The 24,679-nt window shown below is 40.6% G+C and overlaps 1 protein-coding gene across 4 annotated transcripts in view; it reads right to left on the minus strand.

Annotated features, from left to right (window-relative positions):
* The window catches only part of RBMS1 (RNA binding motif single stranded interacting protein 1), a 119,450-nt gene that overhangs the window by 36,052 nt on the left and 58,719 nt on the right, over positions 1 to 24,679 (minus strand). For all 4 annotated transcript variants that reach the window (XM_081199033.1, XM_081199032.1, XM_081199031.1 and 1 more), the window contains exons 2-3: positions 18,023 to 18,198; positions 2,825 to 2,883 (exon numbers count right to left, since the gene is read on the minus strand). In XM_081199033.1, coding sequence (XP_081055159.1) covers positions 2,825 to 2,883; positions 18,023 to 18,198 — 235 coding nt within the window. The remainder of the gene's footprint in view (positions 1 to 2,824; positions 2,884 to 18,022; positions 18,199 to 24,679) is intronic.

A 24,679-nucleotide genomic window follows, 5' to 3' on the forward strand; every position in this document is an offset into this window, starting at 1 on the left:
CCACGGGCCTTCAAGAGACACAAGATCGACAAGGAGCAGCTGAGTGTCATGTGGCGATCCAACAGCAAGGCTTGGGTCACACGTGTGCTGTTTGTGGACTGGGTCAATCTTGCTTTTGGCCCTGCTGTCAAGCAGTACCTGTTGGACAACGACCTGCCGCTGAAGGCTTTGCTTCTGATGGACAATGCTCCTGCCCATCCTAAAGGCCTTGAGGTGGACTTGTTGGAGGAGTTCAGCTTCATCAACATCATGTTCCTGCCGCCTAACACCACGCCACTGCTCCAGCCGATGGATCAGCAGGTCATCGCCAATTTCAAAAAACTCTACACCAAGGAGCTTTTCAGGCGATGCTTCGAGGTGACTGACTGCACCGCCATCACCCTGCGGGAATTCTGGAAGGACCACTTCGACATCGTCACCTGCTTGAAGATGATCACCACGGCCTGGAACGGGATCAGCCAGATAAATTTGAATTGCGCTTGGCGCAGCCTGTGGCCGGACTGTGTGGCACCAAGTGACTCTGATGCACCAGAGTCAACAGTGGTGCAGGACATTGTTGCCTTGGGGAGGACCATGGGCCTGGAGGTCACGGAGGAGGACGTCTGCGAGCTGGTGGAGGAGCACGACGACGAGCTGACCACCGTGGAGCTGGTCGAACTGCAGGCAGAGGCTGCGCAGGAGCAAGCCTCACTGGAAGAGGAGGAAGCAACTGAGGAACGGCTGTCCTTCGAAAAACTGAGGGACATTTGCCTGAAGTGGAAGGAGGTGCAGACTTTTGCAGAGCAGCACCACCCTGAGAAGCACGTGGCACATGATGTTGGGAACATTTTTGATACGAGGGTCATGTCGCCTTTCAGGGAGGTGCTGAAAAGGCGGATGAAGCAGCAGACTATGGACAGGTTCTTGAGCAAGAAGCAAAGAGTGGAAGAGGAGCCTTCTTCGAGTGGTCCCCCAGAGTCTTAGAAAATGTACTGTACACTTTGTTGATTTTTAAATGTTTTTCTGTCATGTTTATAAAGTTAATTTATTTTCCCTTCAATTTTTGAACTGCTCTTTACAGTATGTGTGACTTTAAAGAGCAGTTAATAAACTGTTGTTGTACCAATTTTGCTTTGTTTGGACTTTTTTTGACCATAGGAACGCATTAATTGATTTTCAATGCATTCCTATGGGATTTCGTGATTCGCAAGACGAAAAATTCGCTAGACGACAAAACTTGCGGAACGAATTAATTTCGTCTTGCGGGGCACCACTGTATATATATATGGTTTTCGAACAGCTTAGTTCTTGAACATTTTGGCTGCCAAATGCCACAAACCAGGAAGTGACTGTTCCTGTTTGCGAACTATTTTCAGAAGCTGAACATCCAACGGGGCTGTGCTTTGGTTTCCAAACATTTTGGAAGTCGAACGGACTTCCGGAATGGATTCCGTCCGAGTTCCTAGGTACGACTGTAGTGGCCTTCTGCAAATGGAGTCTTTCCATTCGCATAAGAGTCTTTTTTCTAGCACATGCCTTTGTTAATGAAAGAGCAAGAGAGATGGCTTATGCAGATTCTACCTTCCTTCTGCACTCATCTTCCACACTGTTCTGGATGGTCCCCACAACCTCCTGGGAAGAGACCCCTCACATGAAATGAGGGATGGCTGCCCGACTCATTTGACTAGTATCATAGGCCTGCGGAAGCTTGAGTAAGTAGAAGCTCACTACAGTTGCCTGCTGTATGTAGGTGGGAAGGTCATTCCACAGGCTGGGGGCCACCACAGAAAAGGTACTTTGTCATCCTAACACTGCAACCCTATACATGTTTATTCAGGTGAAGTCCCAAGTGGGACACTCCCACAAATGGGTATAGGACTGCAGCCTAATTTAGTTTAAGTAATTCCTGTTTTCAAACACTGGCTACATCTGAGCATTAAGTTTAGCATCAGCATGAAAATAATGTGGACAAATCCAATTAATAGGATCTCTTTTGAGATTAAAATTCTCTGTATGTGTTCTGAAATAACTGGCTTTTTACCACCAGCCTTTGAGTAAAATGTTTGGGTTCGGTTAATGATGAGCTTTCACTTTCTTTGTTCTTGCTTGTCAACTTTGTCCCCAATGTGGAGGGAGTCAATATTAGCCTTGCTAAGTTGGCAGATGCTTTCCTGTGTTTAAGAGTGGTGTTCCTCCCCTTTTGGAAAGAGGGGCTTGATATGTCAGTGTTTGCCATTACGTTCCACCCACCACTCATTCTGTTAGGAAATGATCTAATCATAATTACACTGAAGGTCACCAAACTAAATTAATGCACCCGGTGTCTCAGAAAGAAGTTTATTGTTTCCCCCCAGCTATAATTATGTCAGTGAAAATGAAACCCTTCCCCCCCCCCCGCTCCATTATATTCAAAAAGAAACAGAACACAAATACAATTAGAGGATTGGAACATGCAATTAAGAACTGCTTAACACTACTTCGTTCTAATTAATAAAGCCAGTTTACACAATATGTAATCTTTTCAGATACTTTCTGCCGTCAAATGGTCCTTTGTAAAGAGTTCTCTTCTCGGCAGGCTAAGGGGGGGTGGTGGAAGCATTTCAAACCTCCCTTTCTTCTTTGAAGCTGAGGCTAAATGGCAAACAGTGCCATGCATGTTAAATTTGACTGAAGTCATCTGAAGTTTTGGCACCCTGTTTGTAGGGCTGGGTACATTCCAGACCTACTAGGGAACAAATGCTCCAGAGTAATGCATGGCAAGACCATTTGTGTGTGTGTGTGTGTTTAAAGCAAATTTTAAAGGATATTAAAGCAAAAATTGAAAAAGAATTAACAAGGAACATACCTTTGCATTTGTTTGTCGTTTTATCCAAAATAGCTTTCGTAGACACAATTTTCCCATATCTAAAATGTTTTTTCATAAAAGGAAGAAAGCAGAAGTTACACTTACAAAATTCCAGTACTAAGAATGAAACTGCAGTACGTACTACTGTGCAACCCTGCACTTGTGAAAATACATTTACTCAATTGCTTTAACCTCCTAAAAGGAAAAATGTACTGGCCAACAACCCAGTCCTACCCATGGCTGCAGTGACCTGAGTACACACAACAGGGCTTTGCATCAGACCAGCAATAGTGGCACCCACTGTGCCTACTTTCTATTAAACAGAAGGTGGGGGAACTGCATGCTTCGACTCCTTTATATTATGTAATACTGAATTGTGGGCCAGAACAGCTGGATTCCATCCTTTGTCCTTAAATTTAATCTGTAGCACTCCAAAGCATTTTATTTTGGATTTTTTGTTCCCATTTTTCAGAACTGATACTTGAGAGTAGTAGAGAGATGGTATGGTCCACAACATTTGGAGGGAATGTCTACCCCTGGTATAGACATTATGTACCTAGATGGAAAAATGGTCCAACTTGATAGAAGGAAAAGTCCTTCTTATGTTCCATCAGTTAGATCTGGGCTCTGATCAGAGTGAAGCCTGCTGAGTTTTATGCGCTTTAAGACATGTGTTTCATGTGGCTGTTGCATGAAAGCTGCACTTTAGGTTTACAGTACACTGCAATAAGGTACAGTTATACAACACAGCATAAAATTGTCCTTTATTTCCTGATAAATTTATTTATCAAGGAATATGCAGACTAAAAATACTATGAACTCACAGTAAGAACTCCTCCATTGCATTCCTGCAACACAAACCTGTGTTTTCAGGGCTACAAGCTAATAAACTTTTTTAAAAAATATTTTATCTAGTGGCATAATAATACCCACTTTCAAGTTTTCCAAGGGTGATAAAGGCCAGTAATACAGGGGTGGTAGTTTCCTTTCAGATGCTAGGTGCAGATGTATAAAATTTATAGAAAATTTGAAACCAGCGGGGCATTTTTTTCCTGGTTTGTGGGGGGAAGGAACGGAAATCTTAGAGAAAATAGGAAAATATGCATTTTTAACACCATTTACAGATCAAAAGTCACTTGGTTTGTCATAACATTATCATGTTTGGAAAGTAAAAGTACAGTTCATTTATACAATACAGTACTTACAATTTAAAATTCCTTAATTAAAGGAATTTAATTTCATTAAAACAAATTATTATGTATTGTGGAATACATAATAATTGGAATACACAGTCTCCACAGTGCCAAGCAGACATAAAGCATTCATTGCCATAAAAAAGAGGGTTTTATTCTGGATTGTTCTATTTCATGTTTTAATGTGTTGTAAACTGCTTTGAGATTTGTTCTTTAAAATATAAAGCAGTACAGAAATTAAATGAATAATAATAATAATAATAATAATAATAATAATAATAAAGTCCACTGCAAAATCAAAACAAACAAAAACAGCACCTAGACATTCCATTATGGCAACTGTAACCCATTTTTATGGCGCCATTTTGCGCATATATATCTGGAGATGATGAATTAACTAGGGAGGAGATGGATTATTCTGAAACACTTTTTGGACTTACACATAAAGGTAAAGGGACCCCTGACCATTAGATCCAGTCGTGATCGACTCTTGGGTTTGCAGCGCTCATCTCGCTTTATAGGCCAAGGGAGGCGGCGTACAGTTTCTGGGTCGTGTGGCCAGCATGAATAAGCCGCTTCTTGCAAACCAGAGCAGTGCATGGAAACGCTGTTTACCTTCCCGCCTGAGCAGGAAGTATTTATCTACTTGCACTTTGACGTGCTTTCGAACTACTAGGTTGGCAAGAGCAGGGACTGAGCAACGGGAGCTCACCCCGTCGTGGGGATTCGAACCGCCGACCTCCTAGGCTCTGTGGTTTAACCCACAGCGCCACCCGTGTCCCTGGACTTACACATACTTCTTGCTTTAAAAAAAAATTATTCAAAGGAGCAGCACACATTCCTAAGAGGACATTGTGCCCTTTTTGATGGGTGGGGGACTGGAGGCAAGAGGTGCCAGGTCAGCAGCAGCTGCTGACTAGCTCAATATATCCCACATGGACCTGGACATCATGTCATAGTTCCATGCCCACATGGGATGTTGCTGGCCAATAAGCAGCTGTGTGCCTGCACCATGGTGACCTATCTGCCCTCCACCACTGCTCAAGTCACCAACTGGTAATGTCATGTCCACATCATCAGCTACCACCTCTCATTTCTGCTAACCTTATCTCACCTAAGAAAAGCCCTGCTGGATCAAGCCAATGGGCCATCTAGTCCTGCATGCTGTTTGTACAGCAACCAAACAGATGCATGTTGGAAACTTGCAAGCAGGATTCGAGCAGGAGAGAACTCTCTCCCCTCCCTTTGGTTTCCAGCAACCAATTTTCAGAAGCATTTCTGCCTCCAACCATGGCTGGTGCCTAGAGGCTGACCTAGAACTGGTGCAGGCCAGAGGAATCTGACTGTTCAATGTCGCTCAGAAGTAACATTTTAAGTATATTTAAAAATGGCTTTGTTGAAACTCCACAAACCTATACAATAAATCAAATCAAATATATGGCCAGCATCTTTTTTTCACAGATGGTTTCACATATGTTCTCAAAAAATTAATAGCCAATTTCTTTGGAAGATTCTATTACTATCTATCTTCTCTGCACAGAATGTGCTGGTTTTGAGAAGAGCAGAAGATCCATGAATTTTGTTTTCCCGCTCCTAGACACTTGGAATTTCCTCCAACCTCTAGTATTTTTCATGAGCTCCCTGCTACCATAAACAAGCATGATTACATCCCACCTCTCTCTTCAGTTATTTTTTTAAAAAATAAGTTGGAAGGAAAACAACATGATCTAAGTCTATTAAAGATTATTATACAAACCACATTCCCAATCATCACAGCAATAGTTTTATTTAACTGGGCACATTCAGTCTTGAAGCAGCTTTATACAAATACAAAAAATAAAATAAAATCATCATCATGAAATATTTTACGGTGATGTGGATCCTTAACAGTCAACGATTATTACAATCTTACCTTGGAAGTCGAATGGAATCCGTTCCGGAAGTCTATTCAACTTCCAAAATGTTCGAAAACCAAATTGCGGCTTCTGCAGCCAATCAGAAGCTGCGGAAGCCCCACTTCCAGTTAGGAAGGGAGGAGGGAGAGAGCAAACAAAGCAGGAGACATGGTGCCTGAATATTATCTGCAAATTATCTGTAAAGTATCTGTTCAGCTGAGCTACCCCCTGGGAAGCTGACAGGTCTCCACCTTTTGTTCACAGGTATATTGCCTTGTCAAAACACTTATCACAATGTTATTTCAATACCGGTATTCAACAATATGGTGATTTATCGCACAGCCCTAGTGTGTGTGCATATATAATGTAAATAAGGATTTATTACGTATGCATTCTCTATCTGTTCTTTCATTTATTCCCCTATAGCTAACATTTTCACACCTCTTCTTGAGCTTCATAATTCTATATTTTTTTCCTCTATAAATCTTTATGGATTGTTTCACATTCTACAACCCTTTCAATAAAAAAGGGGAAGGGAAGGCTGTATATGTAAGTAAACGTTCTACTGCATGTAACACAATAGAAGAGCAGCATATGCAACTCTTTCTGCTCTGTTCAAGTCCAGATCACTTTAAGTAACATCACTCAAGGTACTTTACTTTAAATTAAATACTTTAATAAGCATAGTGTCTTGGAATGTGTTCATCACACAAGAAATACAAGTCAAACCAGTTTCTCTTCACTTGAAAAAAAAAGTGAATGGGAAGCCACATCCCTGCACTATTCCTTTTACAATGGAAATATCTAGACAAGTCAAGAACAACAAATGCAGACTTCAATAACTCATGCCCAAATCCTCCAAGGGAAACATTTTGTCAAGTCAGGTGTATGTAGCATGTGGCTAGAATACTATGGCACATTATCACCCAACCTTTCTTCTAAGAAGTTCCATGTGATGTAGTTGGGGTTCTCTCTTGTTAACCACAGCAACTACCCTATGAGGCAAGTAGGTTGAGTCACTGCAATTTATCCAAAGCCACCCAGTGAACTTGATAGCTCAAGCAAGAATTTCATCTGAGCTACAAAACAACAAGCTCTAACCACTGCAGCACATGCAGAAGCTGGTCTGTTGCACAAAGTATTTCAAGGAACACGTAAGAAATGTAGACAACTCTAAAGACTCAACTCTCACTCTTCACTTTTTTGCTATCAGCCGCATGTGCTAAAATGGACAGAACTCACCCTATTTTGTTTATGCAGTGTTCAATTTATTCTATTCACTTTCAAACTACATTTTCTAAGTCTGTCATTCTCAATTACCTTCACCAATGTCAATGACCTTTCATAAGTATGTCCTCCCCCTTCAGGAAAAGGCAGAGGAGAGTCACACTCTGTGCACTCTTATGTGGGAATAAACCCCACTGAATATAATAGGACTTACTTCACTGTTAATTGGTATTCTTAATCAAAATCAGCATTAATTCAAAGAGAATGGGATCTTGGAATTCCCATTACGGAACAAACATGGCTCCCCATATTTCATTCTATTAAGACAATGCCATTAAGTCTGCAAAAACAGTATAAACTGTTGCTTCGGTGGTTCTTAGAACACCATTGCAACTTAATAGGATATCCTCAATCATTCAATTCAAATGCTAGAATGCAAGACATCTGGAGCAGATCATCTTCATATCTGATGGGGATGCCAACAGGCTCAGGTGTATGAGCAACAAATATTGCACCATATCTCAAGATAGCATCTCTCACATTTGGTTCATATCCTACTGATATCATTTAATGTGACAAAGACAGATTTCCCAAGCCCTATGAAACTGTTCACGAAACTCACTAATTTCTGTTAAGACAATTATGGGCAAGACATTGGAAACATTCCCAATCAACCACAATTCGGGAATGGTTATTAAAACATGTTAAAACTGGGCTGCAATGGATTAATTAACCAAAGAGGTGCACAGGAAAGAAGGTTCGCAACAAACAATCAGGAGAAGATAAGGATAGAATTTTACGAGTTAATTATAAGATTATGGATAGCACTGAGCAAATGGCATTCCAATGAGAGTGCCAATTCATTATTATGAAATATGTGCATATATGTGTATAAATGACAAAGATGCCATTTCCCCAAAGATGGATAATTTAGGACAGAGAAATGGACTAGGCCTATAACTATGGATAATGGGGATGCTATTCCTTTAGGGAAAGTGAACAAAGCATTCTGGAAGCATGAGAGGAGGAGCAGAAGGCAGAAGTTCAGTCTCGTTCAAAGTACTAACATCAGTGTCAAAGCATGGCCCTGCATGTGTTTTCCCAAGAGGCTCTGTAGTGCTAGAGGGAAGGCATACAGCGAGATGTGCATCCCACTGTGATAGGAATGTCCACATCACCTGGTGGCCAGCAGCATTAGTAGAACTTCAAAAGCAAAGTAGAATTTTATTCTGGAGTGTTTTGACGTATTACAGTATTTTAATATTTTTTGGGAAGCCGCCCAGAGTGGCTGGGGAAGCCCAGCCAGATGGGCGGGGTATAAATAAATAAATAAATAAATAAATAAATAAATAAATAATTTGCTTGCATGTACCTGTGAGATGACTTTGTTCAAAGACTTAAAGGGGGCCCAATTATTTTCACAACATAAAATTAATTATATCCTTTTAAAAAATGTTTTAAACTGTGCTTCCCTGTTGGTATGAAGATTGACCCTTCAGGGACCAGGTAAATCTAACTTTATGCTTCATGGTTTCAAAGAAAATTAAAGTTCATGGTTGTTTTCTATGAAGTACTTATGCATAATAATAATTTAATTCAGTTATTAAAAGTGTATACAGCCCTTCATCCGAAGACCACAGAGCGGTTCACAACACCAAAAACACAAAATACTCAACAAAAAACCAAAATCAGCCATATTAAGATTTATAATTTAGAAGAATGAATTCTCTTGAACTGTGTCACCCAATGGCCATGTTTGCACATCATGGGAAGTCATACACCATGAAGTAGTGCATACAAGTGAATTGTATCCACTTTGGTCCTTCCTATTAGCTTGCAAAGGAAACAAAGACTGGCTTAGCAGTATGTCTAAATTTAAACAAACCTTGATCAAAGAACAAAATTTGGCTTACCAATCATGGTTTAAAGCTTACTGTGATGTGTGAATGCAGCCAATGCCTTTTGCTGGTTGTTTCATAACAATTTGTGTCAGTGCCAGATTTCTTTTGCTAACCCATCTTTGGATCCAACCCATGACATTTAAATTGTCTTGTGTGTGCAAAGCTTGCTATGGAAAAGTTCAGCTGTGCAATAATTTTGGCATAGGAAATGAAATGAAGGCTATGCAAACAAGAGGAAAGGAGGGAAATGCTTTAGAAGTCAGGAAATGTTTCTTTCCTCCTGTTTGTAGAGACTGGGTACCAGCCTGTGTAGTCCAAAATCCAACTGGAAGTGCAGTAACCCACACATTATTTTCGCCTTGAACAGGGATTTTTTTGGTTGTTTCAATATGGGGAGTGCATTTTGGTATACTAATAGAAGAACAGGGAATTAAGTGTATTATGGCTGTGTCATCTCTAGGACATTTTGAATAAACACATCAAAGTGCATTTCCTAATCATGACTATAAGATCTGTTACTGGTTTACAGAGAGGAAAGCAACAGTTTTAGTTACAGAAGTTTCAATGTGAAAGTTTCCACCAGACAGAAGACAGAGCCTGGCAAGACAGATCAAAGCATCCTTTAATTATTTTAAGAATATTGTCTTCCATGAAAACATGTGATACGGCACCATGCTCTAGTCATTGGGCTGGATCCAAAGGACTATGAGTAGAAGGAAAATAGTAACTGGCTCTGTTCTGCAACACTCAAACAGATCACAAAGTGGGAGCAACTATGGCTCAGTGGCACAGTGCATGCTCTACAAGAAGAACATCCCAAGTTGAATCCCCAGCATTTAGGGTTATAAACAGGGAACTCGCCAGAACTGAGTTCTGGCACCTCTCAGGTGGGCATCATTGCCATTATAAGAGAACAAGAGAGACGTTCGTGGTGAGTTCTGACACCTCTTTTTCTAGAAAAATAGCACTGGTTGTCAGGCTCAGGTAACAGGTGATAGGAAAGACCTCTGTCCAACTGTGGGATGCCACAAGCCATGGGAATATTGCCATGCATACACCAAGAACAAGCACACACACTTCCTGTGGGAACAGAAATAATTTTGTTTTCTTTGTAAAGCAAGGCCAAAAGGTTAAGCTAATCAAGAATTTACTGTGTTTCACAGTAATGTGGAGAACACAAATGAATGAAAAATCCAACAAAATAAATATGATCCAAGCTTGCAGATGACCCTTTACTGACCAATGATCTCTAGTAATGAATAGGCAAAGCAAGATCAATAGTATAGACAGACACCTAAAGAGGGCCAATTGTGAAAAATTAATGTGGCATTCATACAAGCAAAATTCATAGTTTGCTTTTTGTGATTTAGCAAGAGGAGAGTGTAGGAATCACTAATCTCAAAATTTGATTACTTTGGCCTGTTGATGGTGCAATGTTCTTGTTGTCTAACCATGTTTAGGAGACTGGGATCATCTCATCTGAGAGCAACACACGTGCTATTCTTCTACCTCTCATTACTATTGGTCTTGAAACATACAAGAAAGGACATGAATAGGCTTAATTGGGACAGAAGAGTAATTGATGCCCTTATATTCCTATGCTCTTCTACTTAACTATTGTAAATTAAGTCAATTACCCTCCAAAACAATGGTCTGAAATCCATTATATGGGGTGGAAACTTTTCCATTACTGTAGTTTTCCATAGGAAAATATTCCACCTTTAAAATTGATCACACTAACATTACACACACAATACAAACTGAGCAAATAGAAAAGATACAGTGTCTAAAAACCAAAGTTGTAATTCTTTTTTCATAGCTTCATTTTTCTCTTAAAATCTAACTGCACACTAATGAGTTGTCTTTAACATTATTTACACATATTCCAAACAAGTAACAGTAACTACTAAGCCAAGCTCTGCCTTTCTTTCTAGTAGCACCCCCCACCCAATGCTGTGCAGCAGACTGGTTGGAGGAACATAGGAAGCTGCCTTATACCCAGTCAAACCATTGAGTCCATCTAGGTCAGCACAGTCTATACTGGTTGAGACTGGCTCTCCAGGGGACATTCCCAGCCATACCTTAGAGATGCCAGGGATTGATCATGGAGCCTTCTGCAAGTGGTTGTTGTACCACAGACTTATGGTCCTTCTTCAAACTTGGAGAGTACCTCTGATTCAACAGGAGAAGCTAAGGCTAGCATAAAACATGAGGGAAACCACGAGGGAGAACACAGAAGTGCCTGAACACACCTAGGTGACTATCCTTTTAAAGTACAGTGGTACCTCGGGTTAAGAACTTAATATGTTCTGGAGGTCCGTTCTTAACCTGAAACTGTTCTTAACCTGAAGCACCACTTTAGCTAATGGGGCCTCCTGCTGCCGCCATGCAATTTCTGTTCTCTTCCTGAAGCAAAGTTCTTAACCCGAGGTACTATTTCTGGGTTAGCGGAGTCTGTAATCTGAAGCATCTGTAACCTGAAGCGTCTGTAACCCAAGGTACACCTGTATGTCATTCCCCTCTTAAAAGGCTAAGTTATTAGAATCCCAGTATTCTGCCTGCCCCACCAGAAGGTATTAAAAAGTAAAGAACAGTAGATAACCAAAGGTTACATATATCTATTAATATGTATATAGCAGGTGTGGGGAGCCTATGGCCCTCCAGAAATTGTTGGACCCCCAACTCCCATCAATCCTAGTCCGCAAAAGTAATGGTCAAGGATGATGGGAATTGCAATCCAATAAATATATGGAGGGTCACAGTTCCCCACCCTGATGTGTGGAGTGTGCTTCCTTTCTGCAAGGGGAATTCCCAAGCCTGCACCAATACTGAACTGAACAGTAAGCTTGGCCTCAGAAAATAGCCAGGTTTAATGTACCTGCCAACCCCAACTCCCTGATGAAAGAGGGAAGGAATATGTTTATCTTCAGAGCAAAAAGCTATTGTGCTCCCATCTGGCTTTATACTTATCTTGGCTTCCTCATCTCAGAGGTGAGTCTTCCCAGGTTGGTCACCCCAGGTCTAACACCATATCCATTTAAGACTATCTGGTGCTAGCCTCCCCTTCTCCCACCAGGCCTAATAGGAAGCATTACTTTTCTGAGAATTGGAGTGATCCCTGAAGTTGTTTTACCCAGGGACTTCTGGGGTTGATGCTTAACCATAACATATCAAATGAAGCAACAAACAAACAAGCTTAATGGATAAGCCCAGTTAGGAGCACCCTACTGGGAAAAGGCTGAAGTAATTTCAGAGGAAAGAACAACAAGAGGTTGCTTCTCTCTTGAATCTTACTGCCCAGTATAATCACTCAGCCAAGACTTCAAAGCAAGCACTTCAATATTAGCTGCAACACTGAATAAGACTATATTTAAATACATTAATCAAGATCAAAACAGGATCTTTGCCAAGTGGTAACAATTTACACCACAAAGGAATTCATTCCTTGGGTTATTTGAATTAAAAAAGATCAGCATTTCCTCCTCTGATTCCAGAATTAGAAAGAGCTGTCATTAAATTTGGGGGGGGGGAGAGAAATTATTGTTATTATTAAACTGAAGGCATTAAAGATGCTTAATAAGAATGATAAAATTAAAAGTACTGGAATAATTTAAATAAAGACTTAATCAATGGTTAGGTTTCTGAAATAGTTAATGTTGAAAGGCCATCAAACAGTGGAGTCTCATTCCTACAACATTGCTTAGCATCTTTGTTCAGCAAGCATAGCCATTATGCTCTTGGGTCCCATTATCCCCGACCACCTGATGAGAGCTGCAGTCCAACAAGATCTGGAAAGTGCCATGTGAGCGACTCCTGCTGTGTAGGATATTTTTTAAAAAATAAAATGATGCAAACATGCATTACTTAAAGAGTGTGGCTTAGCAGCAAAGCACAGATTCAAAGTCCCAGATTCAATCCTTGGCATCTCTGGGACTGTGGAAATGCTGCAGAGCAGCTGCCTGTTGCTGTAGACAACACTGAGCTAGATGGCTCTAGTAGTATAAGGTAGTTGGATGCATTCTCTGTAAGGCAGCTTCTTCCTATGTTCCTACAACATAGCAGTTTGCACTTTTCCCTTTTGATGCACAAGGCATGTTAATGAATGGCAAAGAGTATGCCAGGTAACATGTTCTGATATTAATGCAGAAAGATTTTATTATTTCTTGTGCTGGAAGAGACTCTTGAGAGTCCCATGGACTGCAAGAAGATCAAACCTATCCATTCTTAAGGAAATCAGCCCTGAGTGCTCACTGGAAGGACAGATCCTGAAGCTGAGGCTCCAGTACTTTGGCCACCTCATGAGAAGAAAAGACTCCCTGGAAAAGACCCTGATGTTGGGAAAGATGTTGGCACAAGGAGAAGGGGATGACAGAGGATGAGATGGTTGGACAGTGTTCTTGAAGCTACCAGCATGAATTTGACTAAACTGCGGGAGACAGTGGAAGACAGAAGTGCCTGGCGTGCTCTGGTCCATGGGGTCACGAAGAGTCAGACACGACTAAACAACTAAACAACAACTACAACAGTGCATTAAGAAAATTAACTTAGGCACAAAGGGAAGGATCTTTCTATATCTCCATTTCCCAGACCAGAGAATAGGATAAGTGCACACAGATCTGCTAATCAGCTGAGGTACCTCACTTTCTAACTAGTATCCTTTTTTTGCCACCTGGAAAGTAAGAAAGTGTGACTGATTCACTGCTGCACACCCATCTCTTTGTGGCCCTTCAGTAATCCAAGATCCAGCAAGGAGAAGAGTCATAGATCCGCAGCCTTGCCCATCAGTGGCTGTTGTTTGGAGGGAGGCGACAAAAGAGATTAATTCCCAACTGCATCCATGTCCTCCTTTTTTTAAGGACAGCCAATGGGAGACATGGTGCAGTGAGAAGATGATGTTGAAGCAAATATCTGTGCTAGTGGGGACAAACAATGCAATTGTGCATAAAACGCAACACTGAAAACTTTCTTCCCTGTGTTCTTCTGATAGAATGAGGATCTTGCCAGTTCAGAGACATGTGCATACTTTGTGAGTAAGAAGAGGGGGGTGCCATGCCACTAAAGGTGCAGCATTATGAGGCTTAACTGTAAGATTACTACACCAATCCATTAAGAACAGTAGCAAGATTTGCAGTGGTGATCATTATGATTAGGGTTACTTACTCAGTTGAAACTAGCAACATGTTAGCCCAAATGGAATGCACATTCTCTGCACCATGATCTCCTCTACACAAAATACTCAGTCATGACTTGAAGGAACAAGATCTTCTTGATGGGGCTCACAAGAATGGAAATAGCACAGAAAGCGGAGGAAACTGTCAGTCAGGTCTTCTGTGCTCTTCTTGCCAATAAAGCATTTAAATCTTGCTACATGCGTCTTTCCTCATATCAACTGAAAAAAATCAGTGGTGCCAAGCCAAGCTGCCATTGTTTTTCGCATACATTTTAAAACCTGTTTTGCTGGTTTCCCATACTTATGGCTAAGCTTGTAACAAACATTCAAGTGTTTATCTTAATTTTGTTTACTTTAACTTTTTACATGCCACTTTTTCAGCTGTTATGAGTGGCCAAAATCAGCTTAGAGCTAAACTGCTTGAATGTAATAATGATAAGCAGGTAAGAAGCAATGCAGCATGTATAATATTCCAAAGAAGAAATGGGAAAGCAAACTACATTGACAAACACCAGCTGGGCATATAAGCCTGCTGATACAAATCAGTTTTCACTGCCATAGTAGGAGCCAAACCATAATCAAGGGCAATGTGTTTCATAATCTGGAAATTACTATGGATAAGGCCCTCTTTGGCATCACCACCAACTAAGCCTCTTACTTGTATTATAGACGGCAAGAGAGACCTGTAACAGTGGCAATGTGAAGCGCTCTTCATAAGGGTTCTAGGTAGTCAAGCAACAATACCTTCTTTCAGGATACACCATTTCATAGTAATTACTATCGCAGAACTATGCATTCATGAAATTGGGAGGCAAATGAGGAAAACCTAAGGTTATTAATTTAGTTACCCAAGCAGAAATGAAGACAATTCATCTAATTAAGCAATGATGTAGAAATACCTGCAAGCTTATTGGTGTTACTCAAATTTACAAAAAATAGGCTACATGTGTAGCAGGAAAGCTTATTGCTGGACTGTTACATCTAAATGTTTTGCACATAAAGCCATCAACTCAGCTGCTGGAACTACAAAAAAAGAGTTTTGCTTCCTTGGTGCTAAAGTGTTCAACTTTCTAAGGCTAAATGTGCATCTTTCTGAAGTTCAAGTAGGGTTATAAAGGCATAATTCCAAAAGATTTACAGTCTCTTTGGTTCATGTATCACAAAGCTAGTCTTTAAGAGACCGTGGTCCATTATTACATCAATCCTGGAAGAGGACTGTGATCTGCAGCCGTAATTATATCACTAATTTTATTATCATAAGAACAGCTGCTTTTCTAATTGCAGTTCAGTTTAATGTCTATGTGTGGCAGCCATAACAGCAACATTATAGGAAGAGGAGGAACTTGAGCAAGAACTTTGTTTCTGATATTTTATTATATATGCTTGCCAGGATTTTTAAAAAGAAACAAATCAAATAGATTTTGAATAGAATATTCAAAGCTAGATATGTCAACCATGTTTCAGCAGCAGGAGGGCCACTTAAGAACAGAACACCACTTAATACTAAAAAAAGAGAAATGTGCCAAAAGAAGAAGAAGTTTTCTTTTGGAGTATCTCCAACCAATGGACTCCTGACACAGGCATTGGTAAGTTACACTGCTTCTTACATTGTGGGGTTGTAAAGATAACAGAGGACATCAGGTTTTAGCAGCAGTCTAGTGTTCTTATCACAAACGGTTTTTCTCTATGGTGGTGAACCTGTGGCCCTCCAGATATTGTTGGACTCCAACTCCCATCAGCCCCAGCAAGGATTGTCAGGGATGATGGGAGCTGAAGTTCAACATCACCATCTCTATTCTATGACACCCAACTATAGAATGAATGGGGGACAGCCAAGAAAAGGCCATCATCACAAAGAAGTGCTATGCATAAGAATTCCTATCCTTGGATCAAAGTACAACATGTTCTTAAGTTCTGAACCATAGGACTTATATAGGTATTCACCTCATCCATCTTTTGCTCCAGTGAGATGCTCATAGTTTGGTAATATCCCCCCTCCCCCCGGGAAGCATTTGTATGATAATTTGAAAATGCAAAGCACTAGCTGCAAATCACCTCAACAAAAAGTCCAATTGAGCACAATCCTCAAATCATTCCGTAGTCTCTCAAAGAGCAGGGAGAGGACTTGGCTGTCCTAAAGCAAAACAACACTGGTACATTTGTGTTTCAAAATAGGGCAACCTATTGAAAACAGAGTCCTGTCTCCCCACTTTCAGCGAGAGCTCCACTAATGCCATCTGAAAACACCTGCTCTCCCAAGCGAGTGTTTGACATACACTATACAGAAGTCTGTTCCAATCTGGCAGGAAAAGCACAAGCTGTACACCCGTTAGAAAGAACAGATGAATAGAGGTGAGGAATAGAAGATACCCAAAGAGGAAACAGACTGGCAACAAGAAATGGTCTCCCCAGCAAAAGTACTTTCCCCACATTAATCTGTTAAAAAAGCACCCAAAGCAGCACAAAAAAGAATGCAAACATTATAACTGTACTGCTACAAATAAGGAGGTAAAAAACACAACATGCCTGTAATTAGATAAGAGCTCTCTCAAGCAACTTCCCAAAAGAAGAAAATAATCATCAGAATACAAACATGTTCAAGTTTATCACTGCCAGTAGCACTATGCCAAAACCGAGCTGAATGCAGTGGACAAAGCAATAAGGGGCAGAAACAAATGGACACAGAAGTAAGAGCGACACAAATATAGCAAAAGCTCCTTCTGAAACCGGAAGAAGAATCCAGAACAGAAATACAAATGAACAGTTTAGGTGTAATTTTAAAGTCAAACTGGAAAGATTTGTATCACTTTGCCCCTCTTGCCAAGTACAGGGTGCTGTGGTATCAAACCACTTTGTATGTTATTGCTGCTAAAAGCACATTAATAAGGCAGTGTTGTCTGAGAGAGAAATTTAGCAGGGAACAACATTGTCCAAAGAGAAATTTAGCGGGAAGAACTTGGCTTACGCTTAACTTTCCACAATCCATAAAATTAATACAGTGACAACTTGGCAAAGGCCAGCTAGTTTTTATCTTCTTGAACCATTTGCTTCTAGTTGTTCAGGACCATGTTGAAAGAAGTTAGCTTTCATAGACCCACATATGTTGCCTGCAGTGACCCAAGCCTCATGTACCTATCTGGATATCTTTTGTTAGACAAATCTGGGCCTGTTCTATCTACATAGTTGCCACTTGATTCAGTGATAAACTTAAAGGGTTGGATCCAAATAACTGTGAGTGGAAGGAAACAGCCACCACTGCTCCACAAATGCCCGTCCAAGAACTTGAACATATAGTGCTATAATATGTAGGTTCTCTTATAGTTGTTATGCTTCCAAGTTCACAAGCTTTTGTGCTTATACGAAAGAACGTAATTAGATTTAGTCAAACTTTTTCTCGTACAGCTCTTTAGTATGAGGTGTAAAAGACATCCCTTCAATAAGGAGAATACACATTCTTGCATGTGAGGCACAATATCCTAAAAAAGAACAGCACAAATGTTTTACTAGTTTTTATTCAAATGATTTCTGCAGAGCTAACAGCATCCCTTTTAAAGTTTGCAAACAACAGCCTTATATTTATATACGAGGAAGAAGTTTTTGCAAGTGAATAGCTCCATAACACAAGTTGCTTCACAGCATACAGGTGATGCATATGGGCAACCTCAACCATTTTGACTTACTTGGCTTCAGTATTCATTCATTCATTTATTTATTTATTTATTTAGGGGTTGTTTGAATGCCCTGCACAAAATCACTTAAAGCACCTTCTCACTTTAGCAAAATATCCCTCAATTTTCAAAATGTATACTTACGGTTGGCATAGTTTTACTAAGTCCTGGTCAGTGGTGTTTGGTGGCAGACCTCGGATATAAAGATTTGTTTTGCTTAATTGATCCCATCCTGAGTTGCTGCTGCTGCTGTTGTTGCTATTGCTGCTGGTGATGATAGGGCTAGGAGGAGCCATTGGATGGGCAGGCACGATGGGCTGCTGAAAAATAAAGCAAGAAAAGAGGAGCTCATTTAGGACATACAATATGAACTGCACAGCACCTTGATTCATCCTGAGAAAGGTTCTGATGCTATTACTCCGTGGTACAAATATCCCTGCTTCCACAGCACCTTGGAAGCCTACAGAACAAGTCACTCAAAGCATGCAAGGAGACAACACACATATTATGGTGCAAATACATCATATTGCCCTTTCAAATGATGGCATATAGTACAAAGTAGAATGTTTCTCTTTAAACAGACAAGCACAACTGAAGATGTAGAGAACATAGACCTATTATCATCAGCATGTCTCTCTTTAACCAGGCTAAAGCCTCCAACTTAAAATAAGGCTGTCAAATCAGCATGAGCTGACTATATCTACAGCTTGTGTCTACCCTAAACATACTGCACTATGTTATATCATGGAAAGTTATCCACTCCTTTGTGCAGGGGGAAGGGAGAAGAAACTTTTCAGGTAGAGGCAATGTACATGCTTGGTGATGTATTATTTAAGTTCAAACACACTGAATAGCTTAGTCCTCATTGGAAATACGTACATAACTGAATTTACAACAATTATTCTTTATTAATTTACTTCTCCTTTTTGTTACTGCTCTACTGCTTCCTCACTCACCCATCAAGTTCTAGCTGTAAGCTCCTTGAAGCAAGAGTTGACATTTTTAGTTCTGTTGCACTGAACTATGCACATTTATGGCATCCATTATCATAAGTGTACTGGATTACCAACCATATAGAACAGGGGTCAGCAAACTTTTTCAGCAGGGGGCCGGTCCACTGTCCCTCAGACCTTGGGGGGGCAGACTATATTTTTTTGGGGGTGAGGAGAACGAATTCCTATGCCCCACAAATAACCCAGAGATGCATTTTAAATAAAAGGACACATTCTACTCATGTAAAAACACACTGATTCCCGGACTGTCCGCAGGCCAGATTGAGAAGGCGACTGGGCCACATCCGGCCCCTGGGCCTTAGTTTGCCTACCCCTGATATAGAATAATAAGTCTTGCTGAAGCAAAACCAGCATGGCTTTTGAGAAGGTAATCTGCCCTGCCTCCTGGATATGGAGAACCTTCTTCTTGGATCAGCAACAGCTAGCCAAAGTTATGGGGTAAGCTAGTTAGCATATGTTTTCTTCTGTTGGATTCTGGACTTCATAATCTGTTTACTCCAAATAGGTTTAAGCTTCAAAATTAGTAATATGCTTCTTCTGTGTTTTCTCTGGTCAGAATAATCATCCCAGCAGCAAAGCCAGAAAGAACAATCTCTCTGTTAACAAATATATTAGCTGGTAGCAGTGAAAACCCCGATATAAGAACTGATTCCCTTGTTTCTGACTGTTACCACACATGTCCTCAAGGTCTGGATTTGAGTAATACTAGAGTGACTTTCCTCCCCCATATGCAAATACTATGTTAAATGCACAAAATAAAATATACAATGCAATATGAGCTTAAAACTGCTTAATTTTGTGAATGATCTTCACACCCACAGACAAGAAGAGCAGGCATCAAATTAGGTCATATTTTCTGCATGTGTTCCTAGTTATAAAATTAACTTGGATTTTTAATGTTGAAACAAAGAATGTATATATAAACCACTCAGCATATTAAAGGCAACCACTATTTCTACAGCAAATATTTATATTACCAAATGAGGGAAAACGTTTAGAGGACGAGCCAAATGTTCCAACCAAAATTAAGCAGTTTTAAGCTCAAAGGAAAGAGTAAAGAAGATGATTAATTCACTCCAACTTAAATGAATGAAACCAAGAGTTTGACTTGAGTTGGACTGTGCCCTAGACTTGAGATCTTCAAAAACACTGGTGCTTGGAAGTCTAAGCCAGCTGCACAGACAAAGCATGAAAGTTTGGCAATGGAAAAACTGAAAGTCTTAATTCCAAGAGTACCAAATACATTGTTCATAAGTACTGTTTTAAACAATGTTTAAACAATGTTTAGGTACTGTCTGAACCCTGAAAAGACCTAGTGGCTTAGTGCTTTGCCCTAAGAGAGGAGACTATAAATTGTGTTAAAAATGACATATTTCAACTCAATTAAATGCTTATGGACACTATGGGCAGAATAGTTCCACTGGTGAAAGCCTGCACAAGGGCTTCCATTAGTGCAATGGGGCTTCCCCTGGTTTCCTCAACTTGTACCCAAGATGCCTCCCCCCAAAAAAAAATTGGCTTGGGAGAACTCTCAAAGTAGTGTATGTTGGAATGGGGGCTCATTCCATCTGGCAAGCTGAAAAGTGTGTGCTGACAGAATGATTGTTGTAACTGCTATGCTGAATTTCTCCCATGACTACTTAAAATTTGAGAAATACTGATATATGTACCTAAAGCTAAAGAGCCCTATGGACATTTCTATGGCATATACTGTACAAATAGCAGCTGAAAGCCAATTACTTTGTTAATTGAACCCAAGTAAGTGGGATGAAGAATAAGAAATTAGAACCAGTTTCTACTATAAAAAGGTAAAGGGACCCCTGACCGTTAGGTCCAGTCGCGGACGACCCTGGGGTTGCGGGACTCATCTCGCTTTATTGGCCGAGGGAGCTGGCATACAGCCCTACGCAATTGTTGAAGTGGGCATGGAAATTTCTAATACTGCAGACACATCTCCCCGCATACACACACACACACACACACACACACACACACACACACACACACTTCCACAGCACAGCAGCCAGTCATACATTTCATTTTTAAATATCTCAAGAAATATTTGTAGCCATGGGCTAGTGGTTAGAATGTCATAACACGGTTTCATTAAGATGAAAGAATTTTGTTCCAAAAAATCATCTACAAAGAAATATACAAAGTAAATCTGAGTCCTGTTTCAACACTAGTGAGGCTGATTTGCAGAAGAGCCTTATCCAAAATAACATGTGCAATAAATTGGAGGATGGGAGCATTAGGACACACAATAGGGCAGGAGTGGGAAGACTCTGTCAATATTATCCTATATCATCCCAAGTCCCACTTTGTGGAAAGCGCCTAGGTAATACTGGTGAACTGCATAATCAAGGAAAAGGAGTCATCTGCATGGGGCAGCAGTCCCTTGGTACTGCAGCAAGAGTCCGCTAACCACCGCCGGGCACTGCTGGTAGAGGGACTCGCTTCACCACCAGTGTCCAGCACATAGAAGAACAAGCTGAATGACACTGGGGCAAATGCAGCTCATTTTTCCCTCTGTGCACTGCCGGGTCGGGACCAATGCAGCTCCATCCTCTGCCTAACAGTTATCTTGTCCAGTACACATTTTACTGCAGCATAAGGCTTCCCTGCAACATGAGGGATTTTGTCAAAAGCCTTACTGAAATCAAGATACAACCCTCTAGCTTCTGATGAGAAAAAGAAAGCTTCTCCTTTTACATAGGGGCATTGCTACAATTAGGGGCCAAAGCAGATAGTGAGGCAGCTGTATAGATCCAGTGTCGAGGGCCTCCTGGCAGTTCCCTCATTGCGAGTAGTGAGGTTACAGGGAACCAAACAGAGGGCCTTATTGGTAGTGGCACCCACCCTGTGGAACGCCCTCCCTTCGGATGTGAAGGAAATAAGCAGCTATCCTATCTTTAAAAGACATCTGAAGGCAGCCCTGTTTAGGGAAGTTTTTAATATTTAATGCTGTATTGTTTTTAACACTCAATTGGGAGCCGCCCAGAGTGGCTGGGGAGACTCAGACAGATGGGTGGGGTATAAATTAATTTATTATTATTATAATTATTATAACACAGACCTGCCCTCCCACAAAGTGTAGGTAACCCATTGCCCTCGAACCTTATTTTATGCAGGTCATTGAGGAAAAAGGGGGAAGGGGGGGTGACAGAAGAGAGAAACAGCTTTTGACTCTGCCCACCACCACGGTGCAGCCTCCCACAGATTCTATCAGAAGTAGCATGACCCACAGCAAAGATTGCCTGATCCTGTTGTGGAATAGGTGCTGGATTTTAGAGCCATGCACCCAGGGAGGACACACCCTTCTTCAACTATGCAGTGGCTCAGCTCCCTTCATTTTTCTCCTAGCAGGGAATCAGATGCCAAAAGTGATCCTGGTTGAGAGAAAAATGATCAAGACAGCCGAGCTGCAGTGACATAAACCTCAGGAGGGGGATGGTTCAGCTCTCCTAATTTCAACAACCCTTTTGCTTAAGACACATGCCCCCTTTTAAACTATTGAGGAGGACCATGCTATGTTTAAACACACAGGACTGCCCTAGTTTGGCCTTTGAACAGAACCAGACTGTCTTAAGGATGCATCTTCCTGTACAAGACATGCAATGCAATCCTATGCTTATTTGCTTAGAGGTTTTACAGTGCTATCCTATGCATAACTTGCTTGGAAGTAAGACTCACTGGTCTAAATGAAGCCAACTTCCTACCAGTGCTAGAAACTCAGATAAATAATTTAATCGCCAAATGGCACCTTAAACCTAGGGTTACGGTCGCCACAATGAAATGTCTAGGCGCAGGTTGTTGGGGGTTTTTTGCGATTGAAACTACTATTACTATTATTATTATTTTCAATTCTATACTGCTTTATACTTTAAAGAACAAATCTTTAGAACACATTAAAACAGAAAATAAAACAATCCAGAACAAAAGAAATTCAAGCTTCAAGGTAAATATTTCAGATCCTTCTCTAAGTGAATTTTTGCTTTCCCCAGTCACCAACTTGCCACATGATTGCAATTGGACCTATGCCAGTCACAAAATGTGCCTGGTACCTGGCTAGTTTCTAGCACTGCTTCCTACATAGGGTGTACAAGATTGCCACTCTGCACCCTGAACTGTGGTCTAGAGGTCTAACAATATTCTCAGCATGCTTCACAGTAGGCCATTCATTTCCAGGGTTTTAAAGCCACAGCAGTTAAAAATGTAAGAAAACCATCACACATTTGTAGTAAAGCTAAGACCTCAGACACAATTATGCTCTGTATACCTAACCTGCAATAGATTTTAGGAGGATGCACCAGACTTAACTTGTCACTAGAGTGAGGCCACCTTCTTCCAAAAAGAAAGAAGGCAATGTTAGATGTCCAGATGTAATAGATTCACTAAGTTAGCCAAGTTAATTAGCCAATGATTTATGACTCCTGCCCCTTACTAGGGAATTAAATCTGAAATGTTGCATACTAGCATGGACAGATAGTAATCTACCATTCTCCAAAGCAAATGCTAGTTTATTACATTTAATAAGCTGGATATAAAGGCTAATTGTATTTTCTTAACTTTGGTAAGGAGATTGTTTTCAGTATCCAAGTAATCTAATATATGATTTGGTTGAAGGAGAGTCTGCACTATGAGGAAATCGTCTCAGAATGAAGTACTAGCTGAATATTTGGATGATCTGAACAATCTTGCCATTGGCATTCAGCTTGCAACCAGGAATTAAACGTGAAGTATCAGCTTTAATCCACTTAACTGCCGTGCCTTTCATTAAGCCAGTGTCTTGACGTACAAAGACCAGCAGGTGTAGTTTTAAAATATAAGATGAGATGAAGCGTTTTGCCCAAGATACCTAAATTAGTGTGAGTGTCTGCACGTCCAAAATGCCCCTGAATTTGAGAACAAAGGTCTGAAGTAAAGTAGTAATTGCCCTTCACTTAAATGCTGCCAGATCACTTCATCAGTTTACGCTGTTTGGTATGAAACTAAGGGTTTTCGTATATAGCTTGAGTTAACACGCGGGCAGCAGAGGTGTGGTCTTTCAAAAGCTTCATGGCAAAGTGAGATTTTAAGCTTGGGTTGCCCCACACTTCATCCTGCAGTCTAACCACTACAATTCACGGTAACTACTTCCTGCTAGAAAGCATTTTTAAGAACTGAAAGAAGTAGTAACAACTTTACTCTAGTAACTTTTTATCCAGTTGTTTTGATGCAGATTTCAAGTGTTGCTTTTTAAAAAATGTTTTGGGGTCGTTGGTTTGTTTTAAAAATAGAGGAGGAGGAGGAGCAGTACCCCCCTTTAGCTTCTACTTATAAGGCAGTGTTTACATTAGGGCTGAAAGGTTTAACACGTTTAAAGATAAACCAACTAAATCCTTAACCACAGATATGCCAAGCACCCTCGTTGTCCAAGGACAGACTGCCACATTAGCTACTCACTAGTATGGAGCTAAGAGTTACCTGTGCGAGCAGAAAGCACTCCTGTGTTTTATTTATTTGTTCAAGTTTTTTCATGTTCTTTTCCTGATTTCCATAGGCTCACGTCTCCTCTCCCTGAAGCAGCAGCCTCATATGTGAGTGCAGAGTGGAGAAAATCCCTGTGTTGTGAGTTGAAAGCCGCTTGTGATTTATAGGATTCCAATTGAGTTACCCCCTGTACCTCACAGTCCATGCTTTATTAAGCTGCCACTTGCACAGCTTCAAATTATTAGAATTTATTTTATTTGTATTTGGCTCATTTAGAAAAAAAGGTGTAAGCCATTTAATTAAAAACAACTAAGCT

Source organism: Podarcis bocagei, assembly GCF_964188305.1.
Source record: "Podarcis bocagei genome assembly, chromosome: 1".
NCBI lineage: Eukaryota > Metazoa > Chordata > Lepidosauria > Squamata > Lacertidae > Podarcis > Podarcis bocagei.